Raw genomic sequence first — 19,108 nt, forward strand, 5'->3', positions numbered from 1 at the left:
TTTTTAATCCGTTTTGAGTTCATTTTTGTGTATGGTGTAAGATACTGGTCTACTTTAATTCTTTTGCACGTGGCTGTCCAGTTTTCCCAACACCGTTTATTGAAGAGACTTTCCTTCCTCCATTCTATATTCTCACCTCCTTTTTTGAAAAATTAGCTGTCTGTAGATGTGTAGGTTTATTTCTGGGCTCTCAATTCTGTTCCATTAATCTGTGTGTCTGTTTCTCTGCCAGTACCATGCTGTTTTGATTACTATATCTTTGTAGTATATTTTGAAATCAGGGATTGTGATGCCTCCAGCTTTGTTCTTTTTTCTCAGGATTGCTTTGACTATTTAACGTCTTTTGTTGTTCCGCATACATTTTAGGATTCTTTGTTCTATTTCCATGAAAAATGTTGTTGGGATTCTGATAGGGATTGCACTGAAGCTGTAGATTGCTTTAGGTAATATGGACATTTTAACTATGTCAGTTCTTACAATCCATGAGCATGGAGTATCTTTCCAATTCTTTCTTTCTTTCTTTCTTTCTTTCTTTCTTTTTTTTTTGCTGAGGAAGATTTGCCCTGAACTAACATCCATTGCCAATCTTCCTCTTTTTTCGCTTGAGGAAGATTAGCCCTGAGCCAACCTCTGTGCCAATCTTCCTCCATTTTGTATGTAGATCACTGCCACAGCATGGCTTGACGAGTGGTGTAGGTCTGTACCTGGGATCCAAACCCATTAATCCGAGCTGCCGAAGCAGAATGCGTGGAACTTTCACCATTCAGCCATGGGGCCAGCTCCTCTTTCCATTTCTTTGTGTCTTCTTTCATTTCTTTCAACAATGTCATATAGTTTTCAGTCTACAGTTCTTTCACCAAGGTTAAATTTATTCCTAGGTATTTTATTCTTTTTGTTGCAACTATAAATGAGCTTGTATTCTTGATTTCTCTTTCTGTGATTTTTGTGTGTTCATTTTGTACCCTTCAACTTTACTATTGTATCTGTTAATTATTTCTAACAGCTTTTTGGTGGGTTCTTTAGGGTTTTCTATATAGAATCATGTCACACACAAATAGGGACAGTTTTCCTTCTCCTTTCTAATTTGGATAATTTTTATTTCTTTTTATTGCCTAATTGCTCTGGCCAGGACTTCCAATGCTACGTTGAGTAGGAGTGGTGACAGCGGGCAGCCTTGTCTTGTTCCTGTTCTTAGAGGAATAGCTTTCAGTCTTTCCCCATTGAGTATGATGTTGGCTGTGGGTTTGTCATATGTGGCCTTTATTATTTTGAAGCACTGTCCTTCTCTACCCATTTTATTGAGAGTTTTTATCACAAATGGATGCTGGATCTTGTCAAATGCTTTCACTGTGTCTATTGAGATGATCATGTGATTTTTATTCCTCATTTGTTAATGTGGTGTATCACATTGATTGATTTGTGGATGTTGAACCATCCCTGTGTCCCTGGAATAAATTCCGCTTGATCGTGGTGTATGATCTTTGTGATGTATTGTTGTATTCGATTTACTAATATTTTGTTGAGGATTTTTGCATCTATGTTCGTCAGTGATATTGGCCTGTAATTTTCCTTTTTTTGCATTGTCCTTGTGTGATTTTGGGATCAGGGTAAGGTTGGCCTCATAAAATGAGTTAGGAAGGCTCCTATCCTCTTCAGTTTTTTGGAAGAGTTTGAGAAGGATAGATGTTAGGTCTTTGAATGTTTGGTAGAATTCACTAGAGAAGCCAACTGGCCCTGGACTTTTGTTTTGGGGAGGTTTTTGGTTACTGATTTAATCTCTTGTGATTAGTTTATTCAGAGTCTCCATTCCTTCTTGACTCAGTTTTGGGAGTTTATATGATTCTAAGAATTTGTCCATTTCTTCTAGGTTATCCAGAGTGCTGGGGTACAGCTTTTTATAGTATTCACTTATAATCCTTTGTATTTTTGTGGTATTTGTTGTAATTTCTCCTCTTTTATTTCTGATTTTACTTATTTGAGTCTTCTCTCTTTTTTTCATAGTGAGTCTGACTAAGGGTTTGTCAATTTTGTTTATATTTTCAAAGAACCATTCCATCTGGTCTAGTGTTTCATTTAAGGCCATGTTTTCCCTGTTGACTCTCTGTCTGGATGATCTATCCATTGATGTTAGTGGGTCCAGATATATTTTTTCCTATTGACTTTTAATTTGTGGTCTGGTCAGAGAATGTACTCTGTTTGACTTCAGTCCTTTTAAATTTATTGAAACTTGATATATGGCACAGCAAATGATCTATCTTGGTGAATGTTCTATTTTCATTTGAAAGGAATGTCAATTAGATCAATTTGGTTAATTATGCTGTTCAAGTCTTCTATATCCTGAATGATTTTCTGTCTCATTTTTCTATTAATTACTTGTGTTGTTGCTGCTGCTGGTTTTATTTCTACTAGATGCCATTAATCCCTCCTATCCTGCTGTTGCTGCTACTACATGATCATGATAACTAGCATTTAATGAGGGCCTCCTATGTACCAGGCACAGTGCCAGGCACTTTATATGGATTATTTCCTATAATCTTCACAACAAACATACAATCCAGGTACTTTTTTTTTTTTTTTTTTAAAAAGATTGGCACCTGAGCTAATAACTGTTGCCAATCTTCTTTTTCCCCCCCCCTGCTTTTTCTTCCCAAATCCCCCCAGTACATAGATGCATATTTTAGTTGTGGGTCCTTCTAGTTGTGGCATGTGGGATGCTGCCTCAACGTGGCCTGATGAGTGGTGCCATGTCCATGCCCAGGATCCGAACCAGCGAAACCCTGGGCTGCTGAAGCAGAGTGCCTGAACTTAATCACTTGGCCACGGGGCTGGCCCCACGATCCAGGTGCTTTTATCCTCATTTGACAGATGAGAAACTAAGATATGGAGAGGAAACTAGGTCATCCAGGCCCCACAGCTGTGATTGGTTGAATCTGCACTTTAACCCAGTTCTGCCAGGTCCCTTGTCCCTTCTTCCAGCCAAACATGCCCCTCACTTGGGTGTGTGGTCAGAGATGGACCTGCATGACACCACTCCTTGGCTGTGGTGGCTTCTGTCCACTCCCACCTGCTTCCTTCCTCCCCTGTTCTCAGATCTGGCCTCTGCATCCTCTCTGGCCCTTGTATGTGTTGGACACTGGCTCTGTGTCAGGCATTTAGAGGCCAAGATTCAAGTCCCAGCTCCCCAGGGACCAGCCCCACCACTGAGGTCAAGTCCCTTTTCCTCCTCAAGCCCATTTGCTCATCTGTAAAGTGGGGGTCTCCCTCCTCCTCTCTAACTCCTCCCCCCTCCCCTTCCCCCTCCCTCCTTCCCCCCCTTCTCCCTCCCTCCTCCCCCCTCATTCCCACTTCTCCACCTCTCTCCTCTCCCCTCTCCCCTTCTCCCTCCTTCTCCCCCTCCCTCCTTCCCCCTCCATCCTTTCCGCTCCCTCCTTCTCCCTCCTTCCCTGTACTCCCTCCCTCCCATCCCTCTTCCCCCTCTCAGGGCTGAGCAGGTGCCCATCCACACTGGGTTGCCTCCCGCTCCCTGTTGTTCCCACATCATCCCTGCAGAAGGCCCCAGTGGCTGGGTTCCCTCCCTACCTGGGCCAGCTGCTCTTCCCAGCACGCCTTCTCTCCATTGTTGAAGATCTGTTCTGCTGGAGAGAGGGGGGTCACTGGAAGCCAGGTCTGGTGTCCACAGCCAGAGCCAGATCTTGGGCCCCATCTCCCCAACCCCTTGGACACTGGACTGAGTCAGGGTGACATTGTCCTGCCTCTGTCCATTCTGGCTCCATGGAGGAAGTGAACTCTGAGGACAGTAAGCCAGGCTTGGGATCCAGAGAACTGGGTTGGAGTTGTGGTCCTGTCACCCACCCAGCAGTAGGGGGCCCTTAGACCCCAAGGGTGGGACATACTGTTAGAGGTCAGGATGCCCATCACGTAGAGGAGGCTGCGGTGGGGGAAGACGCCCGTCAAGACCTCGGTCTCCAGGTGCTGGGCCACCGCCCGCCATGAGTGCCTACAGATGGCCACCAGCACGTTGCTGGCCGCATCCTGGTACACCTCTTCCAGATCCTGGGGTGGGGAAGCGGAAGCAAGAGCGGGCGCTTGGATGGAGCTGTGGTTTTTCACACCTGGTCTGGTCTGGTGGGCAGGGCAGCCATTGTCAACCCATCTGTGGGACAGAAAATGGAGGCCCAGGGGCCCAACACACACACCTGGCAGGTGGAGCTCAGGCTTAACCCCAGGGCTTAGGACTGAGCGACTCCCAAGATTCCTGGTCCTCTTACAGTTCCAGAAAGCCCTCATCATTCTTCCTACTTCGGATCCTTTGCTCAGGCTGTGCCCTCCGCCTGGAACGCAGTTCCCACTTGCCCTGTGTATCCGCACCCTAGTCCGTTTCTAAAGCTCGCCCCCAGGCCTACGCTCAGGAACTGTGTCCTGAAGGCTCTAGTCCGTGCCGCCTGTGTTCCTGGGTTCCTGGCAGCTCAGGACAATGCCACATCCTTTGGTTCTTCATCACCACGGATCCAGAACCCGAGTCTATGCTGCTGTCTGGAGTTCCCCGGCCTGAGGAGGCAGAGTGTCAGCTGCCGGGGTCAGAGGCCCAGCGGGCTGGTCCCCTGGCTGGGCCTCCACAGTCTGGTGGAGGGGCCATCAGGAAGGAAGGGACCGCCCCTGACCTGGAGCCCGGCGCTGTGTTGCCACGCCTGGTACTTTCTCAACGAGTGTGTGGTGTTTCCTTTGCTCTCGCTCCAATCTTGAGTTTCTCTCTTCCCCGCTTCTTAGCGAGAGCCGTCAGGTGGCTGGAGTGAGGAGGTGTCACAGGACCATCGCTGGCTGGGGCCGGGGGTGGGCCCTGCATTTGGTGGCATCTGAAAGGCCCCTTCCTGTGTGCCCTGGGATGCTGTCTGAATCATCGTATGAAATCATTCTGCCATTTATCATTTACGAGGGCTTCTCGTTCAGATGGATTGAATCTGATTTTACTCTTCCAAAAAAAGACCTCAACTGAACTACATTTAGGAGATTTTCTAAAAGGATGACAGCAACCACATTCGGGAAGCTGGAAAGCAGATGGAGGAGAGGTACCCAGGCCGAGTGCTAAGCCAGCAGCGGGGCAAGCTGAGAACCAGGCTCGCCTACGCCAGACAATCTTCTTATTGTCTGATGGAGACCCAGGAGGCGGCGTCTCCTGCACCCTGGAATTGCCGTGGTGGGGATGCAGGTAAAGTGGTTCAAGAATGGGTCAGATGCCTACATGCCCTGCCCTCTCTGCACACCCGGAGGGTCCAGCAAAGTCTGGAAGCTTGGTCTCCGGAGAGAGCCAGCAGGGGTCACTGAGCTGGGAGGCCAGGCCTGTAAGCACAGGGGAGAGTCCCTTCACAGGCCGGGCTGCCCACCGCGCTGCCTTCGGCCGCAGCCTCCAGGCCAGGCACTGGATCGGGGTCTTCTCTGGGATTTCTGGACATCCCAGGAGGAAAGATACAGAGGTGCCGACACGGGGGGCCTGGAGGGGCGCAATGGGCTCACCTCATTACTCTACAGTGGACCCCAAATCTTACCCCCTCACCTGTGTGTTCGGAGCGCCCTGTCAGCTCCCAGCCACAGGCAGACAGCCACGCTGGAGGAGCCCCCAGACGTGCGAGCGACTGAAACCCACAACTACACACCCGGCGACACCCACAAAAAAAGCTACTTGGAGGAAAGGGAGGCCAAACAGAGATGAAAACTTCGAGCCAAACTCTCTTTAATATCCTCTGAGAGATAAGAACAGACACTGCATCCACGGATGCTATAAACAGAACGGTACAAAAAAAGGAACGTTCTGAGAACAAAATCAAGATCTCTTGAAAGTTAAAGATGCAAGAGCATAAATGGGAAACTCAACAGAAGGCCTGAAAGATAAGAAGGAATCTTCAGAGAGCAGAACAAAGAAGCGAGAGAGGGAAAAGCAGAGGCAAGGAAAGAACTTGAGGAATTATCGGAAGTTCTGTGTTGGAGGGTTAGGCATTCCTGAAGCCCAGAACAGACACACACTGGGACATCATCAGTGAATTCGTGTAAGCAATCTTGCAGAAGCAGAGGACCCGGGAGGCCAGACCGCAAGGACCCGAGACCACAAAGCCTGGTGGCTGAAAACAGACCCGGAGCGAGACAGCACGTCACAGGATGGCAGAGCACACGGCGCGAGAGAAGGCTCTAGGAGCCTCCGGCGGAGGGGCAGGTCGTGGATAAAGGACCAGTGGTCAGGAAGGTTTTGAAGCCTCTCCAGTCGCACTAGGGGAAGAAGACCATGGGACAATGACCTCCACGCAGAGGCCATGGTGAAACAGACGAGAGGTATTTCCAGAAATGCATGGTCTCAAGATTGGCCTGCCTGACTTGTGCTGGAGAGCTGGAGGTGGGCGGCCGTGCGCTTGGAAGCACAAAGTGCAGAGCAGCACCCCCCGACCCCCCCCCCCACCAAGAGAGGCTGACGCCAGGGCGCACCTCTGGACATGGGCCAGCTTTGTTGTCCTGCGGCGCTCGCCAGGCTGGGGCACCACCCGCTCCCCCCAGCTGCTCTTTATTATCATTAGTCTGTGGACTCTACATAGATGCCTTGCACTTTTACAATATGCCTGATGTGTCTCACAAAGATGAGTTAAAAATTAAGAAAAGAATTTTAGAGAGAAAACAAATCTAGTCCCACTAGGACGGATTCACAAACGCCTCTGTGGGGACGTGGGAGCCGGTCACACCTGCTGTTCACAGCCGGGTGGGGACTGCGGGCAAGTCTCCTCAACTCTCTGGGCCTCGGTCCCTCCCTCTGGACATGGGACTCACAAACACCAGATGGGAGGGTTAAATTAAGCCGCTTCCCGCTTTGGGGAGAGCCAGGGCCTGGACCTGTGGTGGTGGCCTTGGTGACTGGTCACTGCTCTCTGACCGTCATGGGTCACGTGTTTATTGACTAGCCCACCTCTGGGCAGGGACTTCTGGGGAAAGTGCACTCAGTGCCACAGTGGACACTCGGCTCTTGCACTTATGGGCCCTGTGGCCTGAGATGAGCAGCGAGCTGGCTGAACTTCCCTTCCTCACTATAAATGGGGGTGTGAGGCTGTCCCTCCGAAGGAGCCGATGGGGAGAAACTGGACAGAAGTCACTTGGTCCCCCACAAGGCTGGGCACCACCAGCCTTACTTGGACCCCGGGGCAGCGGTCTATGTGCTGGGGAGGGGAGGCCCACCGTGGACTTGGTCATGTTCTCCAGGGCCAGCTCTATGAAGGTTTTCTCCCAGGTCTCTTCCAGGGAGTCAATGGCTCCAATGACAGCCTCCAGGACATGGAACAGCCGGAACTTGTGCCGGGTGGAGATCTGCGGGTGACAGAGTAGATGGAGGCTCAGAGACAAGTTGTGTCTGACCATGCGGTGAGCCGCCAGGGGGAGCACAGGTTGGGGGAGGGTGAGGAGGCCAGAAGGAAAAGATCACAAGTGGATGAATTTGGCCATTCGTCCAATAACCATTTATGGAATATATACTCTATGCAGACCCTGAGCTAGTTTCTGCAGAGACAGATGAATAGAAAGTTGTCCTTATCCTCAGGGAATTACTGTGAGATTTTAAAAGCATTCCGTCTCTAAAGTCAGTTCATTCTTTCATTCATTTATTCATTCATTCATTAAAACTCAGACAGATCCTCCCCCCAATCATCCACACAACTATTCACCCACCCATCCATCCATCCATCCGTCCACCCATCCATCCATCCACCCATTCACCCATCCATCCATCTACCCATTCACCCATCCATCCATCCATCCACTCATCCATTCATCCACCCACCCACCTATCCATCCATACACTCATCCACCCATCCATCCACTCATCCACCCATCCACCCATCCATCCACTCATCCATCCATCCATCCACTCATCCATCCATCCACCCATTCACCCATCCATCCATCTACCCATTCACCCATCCATCCATCCATCCACTCATCCATCCATCCACCCACCCACCTATCCATCCATACACTCATCCACCCATCCATCCACTCATCCACCCATCCACCCATCCATCCACCCATCCATCCATCCACCCATTCACCCATCCATCCATCCATCCACTCATCCATCCATCCACCCATCCACCCATCCATCCACTCAACCACCCATCCAAACACCCATCCATCTCTACCACTTGAAGACTCTGTGACTTTAGGCAAATCGCTCCCCTTACCTAAGCCTCAGTTTCCTCATCTATTGGGATCGTAATATCTATATCATGAGACTGTTCTGAGGGTGGTCAATACATCTCCCATTACTTTCCTCCCTTCCCCCTCTGCCCATTGGACATATGAGGAGATTGATTTGCCCCAAATCATGAAGCTGCTATATGGAGAAGCCAAGATTTGAGCCCTCCTTGGGATCTAGCTCTCCCCTCTGCTCCCCATGCCTGCCCCAAATGGCCCCAGCAGCTCCCACCTCCATGTTGTCTACAAAGTAGTCATGGATGGTTTCCAGCACCAGGTTGGGGGCCCCCTGAGCCATGTTCTTGATCTTCTTGATGATGTACTTCATGCGGAGGGAGTCTGCACTGTTCAGGTCCCGGAGCATCTTGAAGCAGATGGCTAAAGCAGATGGCAAGAGGGTGTGAGGGTGAATGGCCTTCGGGAAGGTCACACTGAGCCAGCAGTGCTGGGTGGGCAGGGAAGGGGAGGGCTGGGAATGGGAAGGAGTGATCGGAAAATGAAGCCTGGAGACTTGAACACACTGGAAAATCCTGGGCCTCCTGATGTCTCAACAGTCCTCCTGGGGTTCAGGATAGGATAAGAAGCAGGAATGCATGCAGATCTGCACAACCTTATTTACCCATGCATATTTTCATCCTTTCATTGATTCAACCATCTTTTCATCCACCCATTTACCCATTCATCTATTATCCACCTACTCATAAATCCATCTGTCTAGCCACCCACACGTTCATCTATATGTCTGTCTATCAATCCATCTATCCATCCACTTGTCTGTCCATCTTTATACTCATCCACCAATGCATCCGTTAATAAGTTTATCCATCTACCCACCCATCCACCTATCCATCCATCTATCTATCTATCCGTCTATACCCCATCCACCCATAAATTCATCTGTCCATCCACCCATCTATCTACCCATCCATTAATAAATTCATCCATCCATCCACCCATCTATCTACCTATCCATTCATAAATTCATCTATCCATCCATCTACCCACCATCATCCATTTTAAAATCCACCCATCCATCCATCCGCACATCTATTCATAAATCAGTCATCTATCCCTCTATCCTTCCATCTATTCACTCTTTCATTCCTGACCCTCTCTCCAGTCATCCGACATTCAGTGATGTTTGCTCTGTGTGGTCACGGAGCTGTGTGTGGGGGCTCAAAGAGGAGTCAGGGCCCAGCTCTGTTCTGAAGGAGCCTCCAGCCCAGGGGAGCCCTACCCAGTATCTGTGCACTTTGGTTCTGCGGGGTAGTTACATAAAAGGCCCTAGGTACACAGAGAGGGTAGGGGCAATAAATCCTGACCAAGATGGAGGCGCAGTCAGGCCTGACTTCTCAGAGGAGGTGGCAATTTGACTTTGCCTAGAAGGATGAGGGCAAGTGATCCTTTGAATGAGGAGAAAAGCAGATCAGTGAGAGGGCCAGACCTGAGCTGAGGGTCTCAGGTGTGACAGGGTGTGGGAGGAGAGTGGCAGGTGGGGTGTGAGAGAGGGCATTTTTTGGGCTTTGGATGGTGCCTCTGGGAGGTGTGAAGGGGCCGCGGAGGGGGTGCAAGGCTCTGGAGGAAGCTTCACTGTGTCCTCTCCCCTTGACATCTCCGAGGTTCCAGACTCCCCCCGGCTCTCATCCCCAGGACTTCTCCGGGCGGAGGGACATGGCAGGATCCCCTGGAGCCTGACCACCCCCCACCCCGGCCCGCCCGCGTCCCAGGGCTGGCGGTCACCCGCGTTGTAGGCTTCCTCCATGAACATCTTGTGCTCCTTGGGCACCAGCGCGGCCTGGCTGCTCTGCGACTTGCGGAGCACGATGGTGGCGGGGTGCACCTGTCTGTCCCTGTGGGCAGAGTCCTGAGGTGCCCTCGTATTGGATTCGAAGATGTGGGAGGGGATTCTGAAATGGCAAAGGGATCCTGGGTGTCCGCATCTGGACGCCCCGTGTGTGTTCACCTATGCAAGGGCAGTCATTGCCAAGAGCCGCGGCGGTCTGGGTGGGCCTGGCCGCGCCCTCCCATGCGTCCGCTCTTCCCTTCCATGGACTGGCTGAGCTGGGGGAGGAGACGGCTTAAGGCCTCAGGGACACTGTTGAGCAGGTGGCATCACCTGTGGGCCCGGTGGGGCCTGGCTTCCCAGCAAGGGTCGGCGGGACCGACACGGCTGCGGGACATGGAGGGCAGGGCAAGCAACCCCGGCTCCAGCTCTCCCACTGACTTGAGGAGCCAGTCTTTCCAGGACCACAAGTGAGATGGCCGTGGCTACCGAGCCATCACTGGTGGGGCCTTTCAGGGCGGCCAGGGAGCTACAGGAGGAGGAGCCTGAGGCCGGGCGTGCTGCCCCGCACCTGCCCGTGATACGCCCCCGGCCCCACCTCCTGGTGCTTCAGGGCGTTAGTGCCTGCGTGAGAGACCTGAGGAGCAGTGTGCGGCAGGAGCAAGGGAAGATGGGGGGGTCCCTTGAGGCTGACTGTGCCCTCTCCTCCTCTCCTTCCTCCCCACCCCGTCTTTCCCTCCTCTTCTTCTGCTAGTGTGGGAACAGGACTCCCCCAGACAGTGCTCATCGCCATAAGGGGCCCAAAAAGTGGGCATCCTTCATTTTGGGGGTGCTGCACAAGCCTGGCTGTCCCACAGCGCCCTCCCGTGGATCCCTCATGGCAGGAGTGGGTTTCTGCTCCCCCAGCTTCATGACCTCAGGTGCTCATTTCCTCTTGGTTCCTGCTTCCAAAGACCTGCCGTGGGAGAGGCTGGCTCTTCCTAGGCCCCAGGGAAGCAACGGTGAGCCCGACAAACAGCAGCCGGGCAACACGTTAAACAGGTGCGCCGCGTGCTGCGTGAGAACGTGGTTCATCTCTTAATGTTTTATCCATTCGTTTGCTCCACCGTGTAAGAAATATGTCAGGTCGTGTCACTCAAAACCCTCCACGGTTCCCCAAAACTACCAGAACTCAAGAGCCAGTTATGCAGCTTGGCAAATACAGAGTCAGCATACGCAAATCAGTCATGTTCCTACATACTAGCAACAAACCACGGGGAACTGAAATAAAAAGGCACCCTCTACAACAGCACTAAAGGTCGTGAGGCATTTGGGCAGAAATCTAACAAATAATTGCAAGACCTGCATACTGTAAAGTCAAAAGATTGAGGAAAGGGATCCAGGAGACTGCAATGAGTAGAGTCGTATACCATGTTCATGGACCAGGAGACTGCTGATATCGTGAGGATCTCTCTAAAGTTCTCTAAATATTCAATGCAAATCCAGTTGCAATCCCAGGAGGATTTCTTTGTAGGAACCACAAGTTGTTTCTCGTATTTATATGGAAAAATACAGGGACTAAGAAACTCAAACAATTTTGAGGAAGAGCAGAATTGGAAGCTGACACCACTGGTTTCAAGTCTTATTATAAAGCCACAGGGACCGGGACGGTGTGGTGTTGATTGAAGCATAGAAATATAAACAAATGGAGCAAAATAGAGTCCAGAAAAAGACCCACACACATGAGGCCAATTGATTTTTGATGAAAGTGCAAAAGCAGCTCAATTAAGAAAAGAGAGTCTATTAAACTGACGGTGCTACAATAATAATTGGATACACACGCAAAAAATACCCCGTTATACCCCACACTATGTGCAAAAATTAACTCAAAATAGGTCATAGACTAAAGTAAAACCTAAAAATTTAAAACTTCTGAAGACAATGCAGGGGAAAGTCTTCCCGAGCTGGGTTAGACAAAGATTTCTTAGATGTGACATCAAAAGCATTATCCATAAAAGAAAAAAAAATGATAAGTTGAATTTCATCAAAATTAAGAACTTCTGTTTTTTGAAAGACAGCTATAAAACACGAAAGGATAAGCTTTGGTCTTGGAGGGAATATTTGCAAATCACATGTCTGATAAAGGATGATGTTTGTAATACGTAAATCACACAAAACCAAACGACAGCAACCAAACAAAATGCAAAGCGAACGACGTGAGCAGAGCTCCCACCAAGGGGGACACACAGACGGAAACAAGGAAACAAAACGCGCTCAGCGTCCTTCATCACGAGGGAATCAGGTTAAAACCGCAGGGGGAGATCACGTCCCAGCTGCTAGGATGGCCAAAGTCGGAAAATGGGCAATTCCCCAGTGCTGGCCAGGTTGCAGAGTGACCAGCAGTGTCTACACGGCTCTGGGGAGTGCAGACCGGCATGGCCGGGGTGGCGGGTAGTCTGGGATTTTCTAAGAAAGTTAATCCCACGTTTACCTTCCAACTCAGCTTTCCACGCCTGGGTGTTCACTCCAGTGAAAGAACTTACATTCACACGAAATCTGGACACGAGCGTTTGTAACAGTTTTATCTGTAACAGCCCCAAAGGGAAGCAATGCAAATGTCCTTCGACTGGGGGATGCATGAATGAACCGTGCTGTGTGCACAGAAATACTCTCAGCAATAACAAGAACCGAGTGACCGATAAATGCAGCCACACGGGCGATTCCTACACGCACTGTGCTGTGCGAGAGAGAGCAGAGCCCGGAGCTGCAAGCTCGATCGTTCCATTCTTAGGACTTTCTGAAAAGGGTAAAACCACACAGACAGAAGACAGAGCTGTGGTTTCTGGGGACAGGGAGCTGTGGGAGCGTTGGTTATGAAAGGGCCTGGGGGGTTAGGGGGGAGATAGACCTGCTTCATGTCTCCGTTTCCGTAGTGGATACACGACTGTTTGAGTTTGTCAGAACTTAAACAACCGTATGCTAAAAAGAGTGAATTTGACTGTATGTAAATTATACCATAACAAAGAAGAAAACAAGAACAAAAGAAGTAAGAACGCAATCATTTCACCTCCTCTGATCTCATCCTCTCCTGCTCTCTCTTGCTTCCTCCACCCCAGTCACGGTGAGCACCTGCTGCCCTCACACCAGCAGGCATGGCTCTGCCTCAGGACCTTTGCACCAGCTGTGACTTCAGTCTGTGGGCATTCTTCCTCCAGAGACCTGCTTGGCTCAGTCCCTCACCTCCTTCAAGTCTTGGCTCCATAGTTACCTTCTTGATGAACCTATTTAAAATTGCACCCTGACGCTCACTCGGCACTCTCCACCCCATCCCTGTCCATTTTCTTCCATATCACTTTTCGCCTTGTGACATGTAATTTACTACATCTATCATTTACCGGCTGTCTCCCTCTGCTGTGTGTAAGCCACGAGGGCAGAGACCTCTTTCTCTCTTGTTCCTAGCTATGTCCCCGAAATCTACGACAGTGTCTGGAACCCTTGGCAGGTGCTCAGCAAACATTGTAAGATGAATGGCAGAGCTATGCAGCTGAAGCACCAATCGGCTTGGTCCTGATCTTCTGGATACGGCCCTGTAACAGGCCCTCCCCGCGCACCGGGTCCTGGGGGTCTGTCCCCACAGGCTTCAGACCTGGACCCAACTGCCCAAGCCCGGTGCAGTGGACCTCCCGGGCTCCGCTCGCCTGGCCCCTCTGCTCAGAGCATGCGTCCTTCCTGCTCCTGTCTCTGTCCCCTCGTCAGGGCCATGCAAAGATGCTCTTCAGCCCTCTTCACTTGGAAAGAGCATCCAAGGGCTGGGGGTGCCTGCCCTGACTCCCCAGCTGACGGAGCTGCCCCGAACCCGGGTGGCACAGCTGACTTTCCTTCCCGAGTCTCCCTGGGGATGTGCTGGTGTCTCTGGGTCCCCAGTGCACCCCAGGGCAGGCCCTTGTGAAGGCCGACAGCCCAAGGGAGGAGTGGGTGCATGCGAGTGTGCTGCCCGGACAGTGGGGTCCTCCTCCCGCCCACCCGGAGCTGGGCCCAGCAGCCCCACCTCGTCGGCTCCCCTCCCAGATGGCATTCATGCTTGTGGCCTGGGGCACCTCGTCCGTGCATGGCCATGCCCAGCCTGAGGACCCTCCACCCTCCCCACCATCTGCCCTTTTGGGAACCACTGACCAAGTGGCTGAGCAGGGGACACTTGTGGGGGTGCTGGAGAGGTTGCCTCCCTGCACGTCTGAGCATTGGTGACACAGAGGACTCAGCCAGCCCTGTCCTCGGGCAGCTCGCAGCGTCCAGGGGGCAGGCTGGGGTGAAAGCATTTGCAAGGTGCTCAGAGCAGAGACTGGGGGCAGCTGGCCTGAGGGCGGACGAGCATCTCTATGGTCCTCGAGGCCCACAGGGTGCCCGGCACAGAATCATTCCTTCCTGCCTTCGTCCGTTCAGTGGGCGTTTATGAAATGCCTACTGTGCGCCAGGCACCGCTCCAGGCCCCGGAGTGTCAGTGAACAACACACACGGGAGCCCCTTCCATTGCAGCTCTCACATTCTTGGGGGAGAGAGGATGCACGGGCAAGAAGCTATGTCCTGTGTCAGCTGGGGACAGTGACACAGAGGATCCGGCAGGCACAGGGGTTGGATGAGCCACGGGGGTCATTTTAAATAGCCCGGTTCAGGGAGGCGTGGCCGAGCACGTGCCCACTGTGGGTGTTGGATGACTGAACAAATGAATGAACGATGAATGAATGAAGGCATTCTGGCAATAGGGCAGCTCCCCCCAGCTGGATACTTCCTGCCAGAGAGGGATGGGCATCTCCCTTCTCGTCACCTCATGGGCCCCTCTACCCCCACCATGGCCTCCATTACCGCCCACGAGGACGGCCACATGCTGGGTGCTTGATCTCACCCACACTGCCCTCACACCAACTTCACAAGGTGCTGAGACACAGAGAGGTTCAGTGACCTGTCCCAGGACACACAGCCTCCAAGGATGGTGCCAGTTCAGACCCTGGCCCCGACTCCAAAGCCTGCGTCCTAGGGACTGTGGCCTTTCCCAGGGTGGCCACTTTGGGGCTCAGGGCATACTTTACCCCTCCTGCAGGGCCCCTTCTTTCTACAGCCTCTCAGAAAACCAGCCACTTCCTTCTGCTCCGGGGGACTCGGCCTTTCCCACTGACCCAGCGGGCGCCACATCTGCGGGCACCCCACAGGGGTTGGAGCTGGGCCTCCCTCTGTGCCTGGAGGGCCTCGGGCCAGGCAGCATTGGCCACAGGCACGAGGGAGACCCCGAGTCTCACCCCAAACCCACATTGCAGGCCCGCGGCAGCCACAATTGAACGTATTTTTAAATATAGAAAAACGGTGGGAAGACAGTTCAGCAAACAGCTGCAGGGGGAGCGTTTCCTCGCCTTAGAAGCATCCAAGACGCGGCAGAGGAGGAGGCGGGCCTGACAACACAGCACACGGGCGGGAGCAACTCTGTGCAGACCCAAAGAACTGAGTTCAAGGCAGGTCTGAAGCTGTTCCTCCTGGAACAGCCCGGAGCGCAGGGAACGCGGGCAGGGATGTGCTCCGGAACCCTCCTGGGAGCGCCTGCCAGCAGCGCCTGCCCTGCCCCAGGACGGGGGGAGCCCGCCGGCCAGCCTCCGAGCCACCGGGGCGGCAGGAAGGCGGAGCGTCCCTGGTGCCCACCCAGGATGCTGGGGACACGGCCCGAAGGCCATAGAGGAGCCCTCTTTGACGCATGTTCCTTAAGTCTCTGCAAGGACGCTGGCTGTTGTATCACCACCTCTGTGCAGACGGAGAAGCCAGGGCTCAGGGAAGCAGATGGATGGATGGACTGTCCATCTGTCCACTCGTTCACACAGCGGGCATGTGCGGACGAGCACTGACATGGCTCGCCACACCTCTGGTCCTCACAAGCAGTCAACAGCCACAGGACGACATGATGGCCAAGCCGCTTCCTCCCTCTCAGCCTCCCCTCCATCAGGTCAAGGCTGCCAGGAGTGGGGGGTAACCCCAGGTCCCTCCCCAGGCTGCTCCTGGCTGCAGGGCCCCTCCCTCCTCAGCTCGGGGCCTCAGGGGCCCAGATGGACCTCAGGGGTGTCGCTCGCTGACCTGCAGGAAGGCGATCTCCTGAAGCAGGGGGAGGCCAGGGCACCCGTGGGAAGCAGGGTATTGGGGTCCCCTCCTGGGCTCCCACTTGTCCTGGCCTGGAGCTTGGCTGGCCTGGGGTTCTGGGACAGGGCTGATGGCGCCCGGTCAGCCGTGGTGTGGCGGTGTGACTTTTCCAAACGCTGCTTGTCCATGTTGGGGTATGGTTTGGAGAACCCACGGGCCCCAGTCTCAGCTCTGTCCTTACGCCGGGCGGGGCAGCCCTATGTCTGGGCAGTGCCCTCCCCTGCCCCCACCAGCCCTGACCTCACCCCCGAGGTCACAATGGTTCCTGCATCCACAGGACCTTTCCAAGGACAGTGCTGTGGAGCTGGACACTTTGTTCTGGGCAAGGCACGTGCACGGGTGTGTGGGTATACTTGTGCTCCCAGAATGGCCTCAGACTTGGCCCCACCCCATCCCTGGTTCTTGGGCATCTCCTGTAAGAGCCGTAGAGGGGCCCAGCCGACGCCTTGACAGCAGCCTTTTGAGAGGCCCTGGGACAGAAGACCCAACTAAGCCTGGATTCCTGACCTGAGAAACTGTGAGACAGTAAACGTGGGTTGTTTTAAGCCACTGAGTTTTGAGGTCATTTGTTACACAGCAGTAGATAGCAGTCATGTGTTCTGTCCCAGGGACAAAGTGGCAGAGGGAGGATTCTGTCTGACGTCCTTACACATGGGGCCAGGGTCCAGGTGCTTGGTTGCAGCATGAGGCTGGGTCCAGAAGGCAGACTGGGGACTCCTAGCACGGACCCTTGTCACCACACTGGGCTGTCGGAGGCCCTCGGGGTGGGGCTTGTGTGAGGAGGGGCTGAGAGCGAGGACGCTGCAGGGGCCATGGGCCTGTTGGTGCCGGGACCCGCTGCCAGGCCAGCTAGCTGCAGCCCCGTGGGCGTCTCCCTCTGCCCAGCCAGGCCCTGGGCTCGAGGAGTCCTTGCAGCTCTGGGACTGCGGGCTGGTTGACCTCTCTGAGGCCATGACCCCTTTGTAACGGGGGCTGGTAGAGCCCACCCCCCCAGTTGTTGTGCGACTTAAGTCGCTCTTCTGTGCAAGGCTATTATAGATCCGCACAGTGTGGCAGGAGGAAACAGGCTGGGAGGAGTGAGGTGAGAGTGAGGGGAGGGTATGTTTACTGAAGCCTTGAGGGTCCCTGTGCTGTTCCCAGCATGTTACTTTGTGTCTTAAGGCTCAGCACAGCCCAAGCTCAGCACAAGCCCAGGAGGCGGGCACTGCACTTTGCTCCAAGTCACAGACGCTGGCCTTCCACCCTCACAGCATCATGCAGTGGACTGTTAAAAGCTGGGTCCCTAAATGCATTCACAAAGGAGGGTCCCTGGGAGGCCGCATCCTGCAGAGCTGCCAGAGAAGGCGTTTGGGGGGCTCCCCTTCTCTGAGACCCGCGCCCCGCCTCTGGGGTGCCCCTGGCAGCTATTTTGCCTGGCGGCCTTGGCCAGTGGTGTGCTGGAGCCGCGCCAATGGGCTTGCATGATCTGTGCTTAAATTTTCAGCCGTTTTGAGAGCTGGTTGATAAATGCAGTCATCGAAGCTTACAATTAAGTGGATTATATTAAAAACAGAGGTCGTGAACACCCCAGACTCATCACTTCCTCATCTCTCGGCTGTACCTCACTGTCGCCTGTGTCCCAGAGGCTGTTCATATCCACGCAGCTCTTCCCAGCTCCGCGGCAGCACCGTGGCCTCGGTAGCGGGAAATTGGCCGTGGCGGGAGCATTCACACCAGGGAAACGGCCGACGTTCCAAGTCAAGGCCTTTGGTTTTCGGAGAGCTTCTTGCTAAACCCTGGCCCAGCTGACTGGGCCACTGGGTTGACCAGGTCCCCTTCCTCGGGAATCTGAAACTGGGGTGAAGAGTGAGGCTGGGGCTGGGGTGGGGTCCCCTGGAGCTGCCCACGCCCTCCTCAGGACTCCAGGCAGAAGGAGGAGAGGAGAGCGGCACGAGCCCTGGGGGCTTCTCGGGTCCCAGCCCCAGGCCCTCCCAGGGCCCCCGGGGGGCCTTTGGGTTCCTGGAGCACCCTGGACTCATTCGTTCCTGGAGCTTGGTGCCGCAGGTTTTCTGCAACCCCGTTCCAAAAGAGAACTTTCTGGCAAGTCCTGGTCGGGGCAAAGTGACATGAGCTGCTTTAGAGGACGTGTGCTCCTATCTCTGCGGGGCCCCCAGGAGGCTGGATGACGGGGACCCGAGCGTCACTCTGGTGGGTGGAAGTGCATGAGCCTCGTCTGTGGACCGACCTTGACCCCAGGGGACACGGGGAGAGACACCTATTGAGACCCGGGACCTGACCCTTGCCCATCTCCTCTACCCCTCACCATGTTTGAGACGGTGAGACATTGCAATGCCCGCGGCTGCGCCATGCCGTGTGCCTGTCTCCCCCACGAACCTCTCAAGAAATAGGAAGCACCGTCAGCACCGGGGCGCACAGCCTTTGCGGGATGTGGGCTCCCAGCTTGGCGGCTGCTTCTCCCACCAGCGCAGGCGACAGGTGCCCTCACCACCCTGGGCCTAGGATGAAGCTCAGAGAGGGTCAGGAACCGGCTGAGGTCACACTGCAGTCAGCGGTGAGGCCAGGTGCAAACTCAGCCTCCTAACCCCAGTCCAGGGAGAGGATGAGACCCATGGACCACCTCACACCCGCCTCCCCAGGGTGCCAGCCTGTCTCCAGGGTACCAGGCCCTCCCCCGGGTATGCAGCCGGCAGGGGCCTCGAGGCCGCGCCTCCCCGCGCCGCCGGCAGATGGCGCTGCGGGCCCAGGCAGGTCTGGCGAGGGTCCCGGAGGGGCGGACGCGCGGGCGCGGTCCTGCCAAGGCGCGCTCTCCCCAGCAGCGGCCCTGCAAGCCCAAACCGCGGGTCGGGGGGAGGGGACCCGGGTGGGCCTGAGGGTGCGACACGGCTGCCCCTGGGAGGGGGCAGCTGCGGGAGGGCTCCAGCTCGCTCCCACCCCCGCGCCTTTGCACAGGCT

General features: G+C 54.0%; 1 protein-coding gene across 7 annotated transcripts in view; it reads right to left on the minus strand.

The window, feature by feature from the left end:
- Positions 1-16,372, minus strand: part of LOC102150584 (maestro heat-like repeat family member 5) — a 65,056-nt gene extending 48,684 nt beyond the window's left edge. For 4 of the 7 annotated variants that reach the window (XM_070221936.1, XM_023649025.2, XM_070221938.1 and 1 more), the window contains exons 1-6: positions 16,094-16,372; positions 9,961-10,127; positions 8,453-8,598; positions 7,210-7,338; positions 3,894-4,053; positions 3,580-3,635 (exon numbers count right to left, since the gene is read on the minus strand). In XM_070221936.1, the coding sequence (XP_070078037.1) occupies positions 3,580-3,635; positions 3,894-4,053; positions 7,210-7,338; positions 8,453-8,598; positions 9,961-10,127; positions 16,094-16,284 (849 nt within the window). In that variant the 5' untranslated portion in view covers positions 16,285-16,372. The remainder of the gene's footprint in view (positions 1-3,579; positions 3,636-3,893; positions 4,054-7,209; positions 7,339-8,452; positions 8,599-9,960; positions 10,128-16,093) is intronic. The other 3 variants (XM_070221932.1, XM_070221937.1, XM_070221934.1) reach the window with 1 other exon arrangement.
- Between the last annotated feature and the right edge of the window lie 2,736 nt (positions 16,373-19,108).

This window comes from Equus caballus, chromosome 9, assembly GCF_041296265.1.
Source record: "Equus caballus isolate H_3958 breed thoroughbred chromosome 9, TB-T2T, whole genome shotgun sequence".
NCBI classification, from domain to species: domain Eukaryota; kingdom Metazoa; phylum Chordata; class Mammalia; order Perissodactyla; family Equidae; genus Equus; species Equus caballus.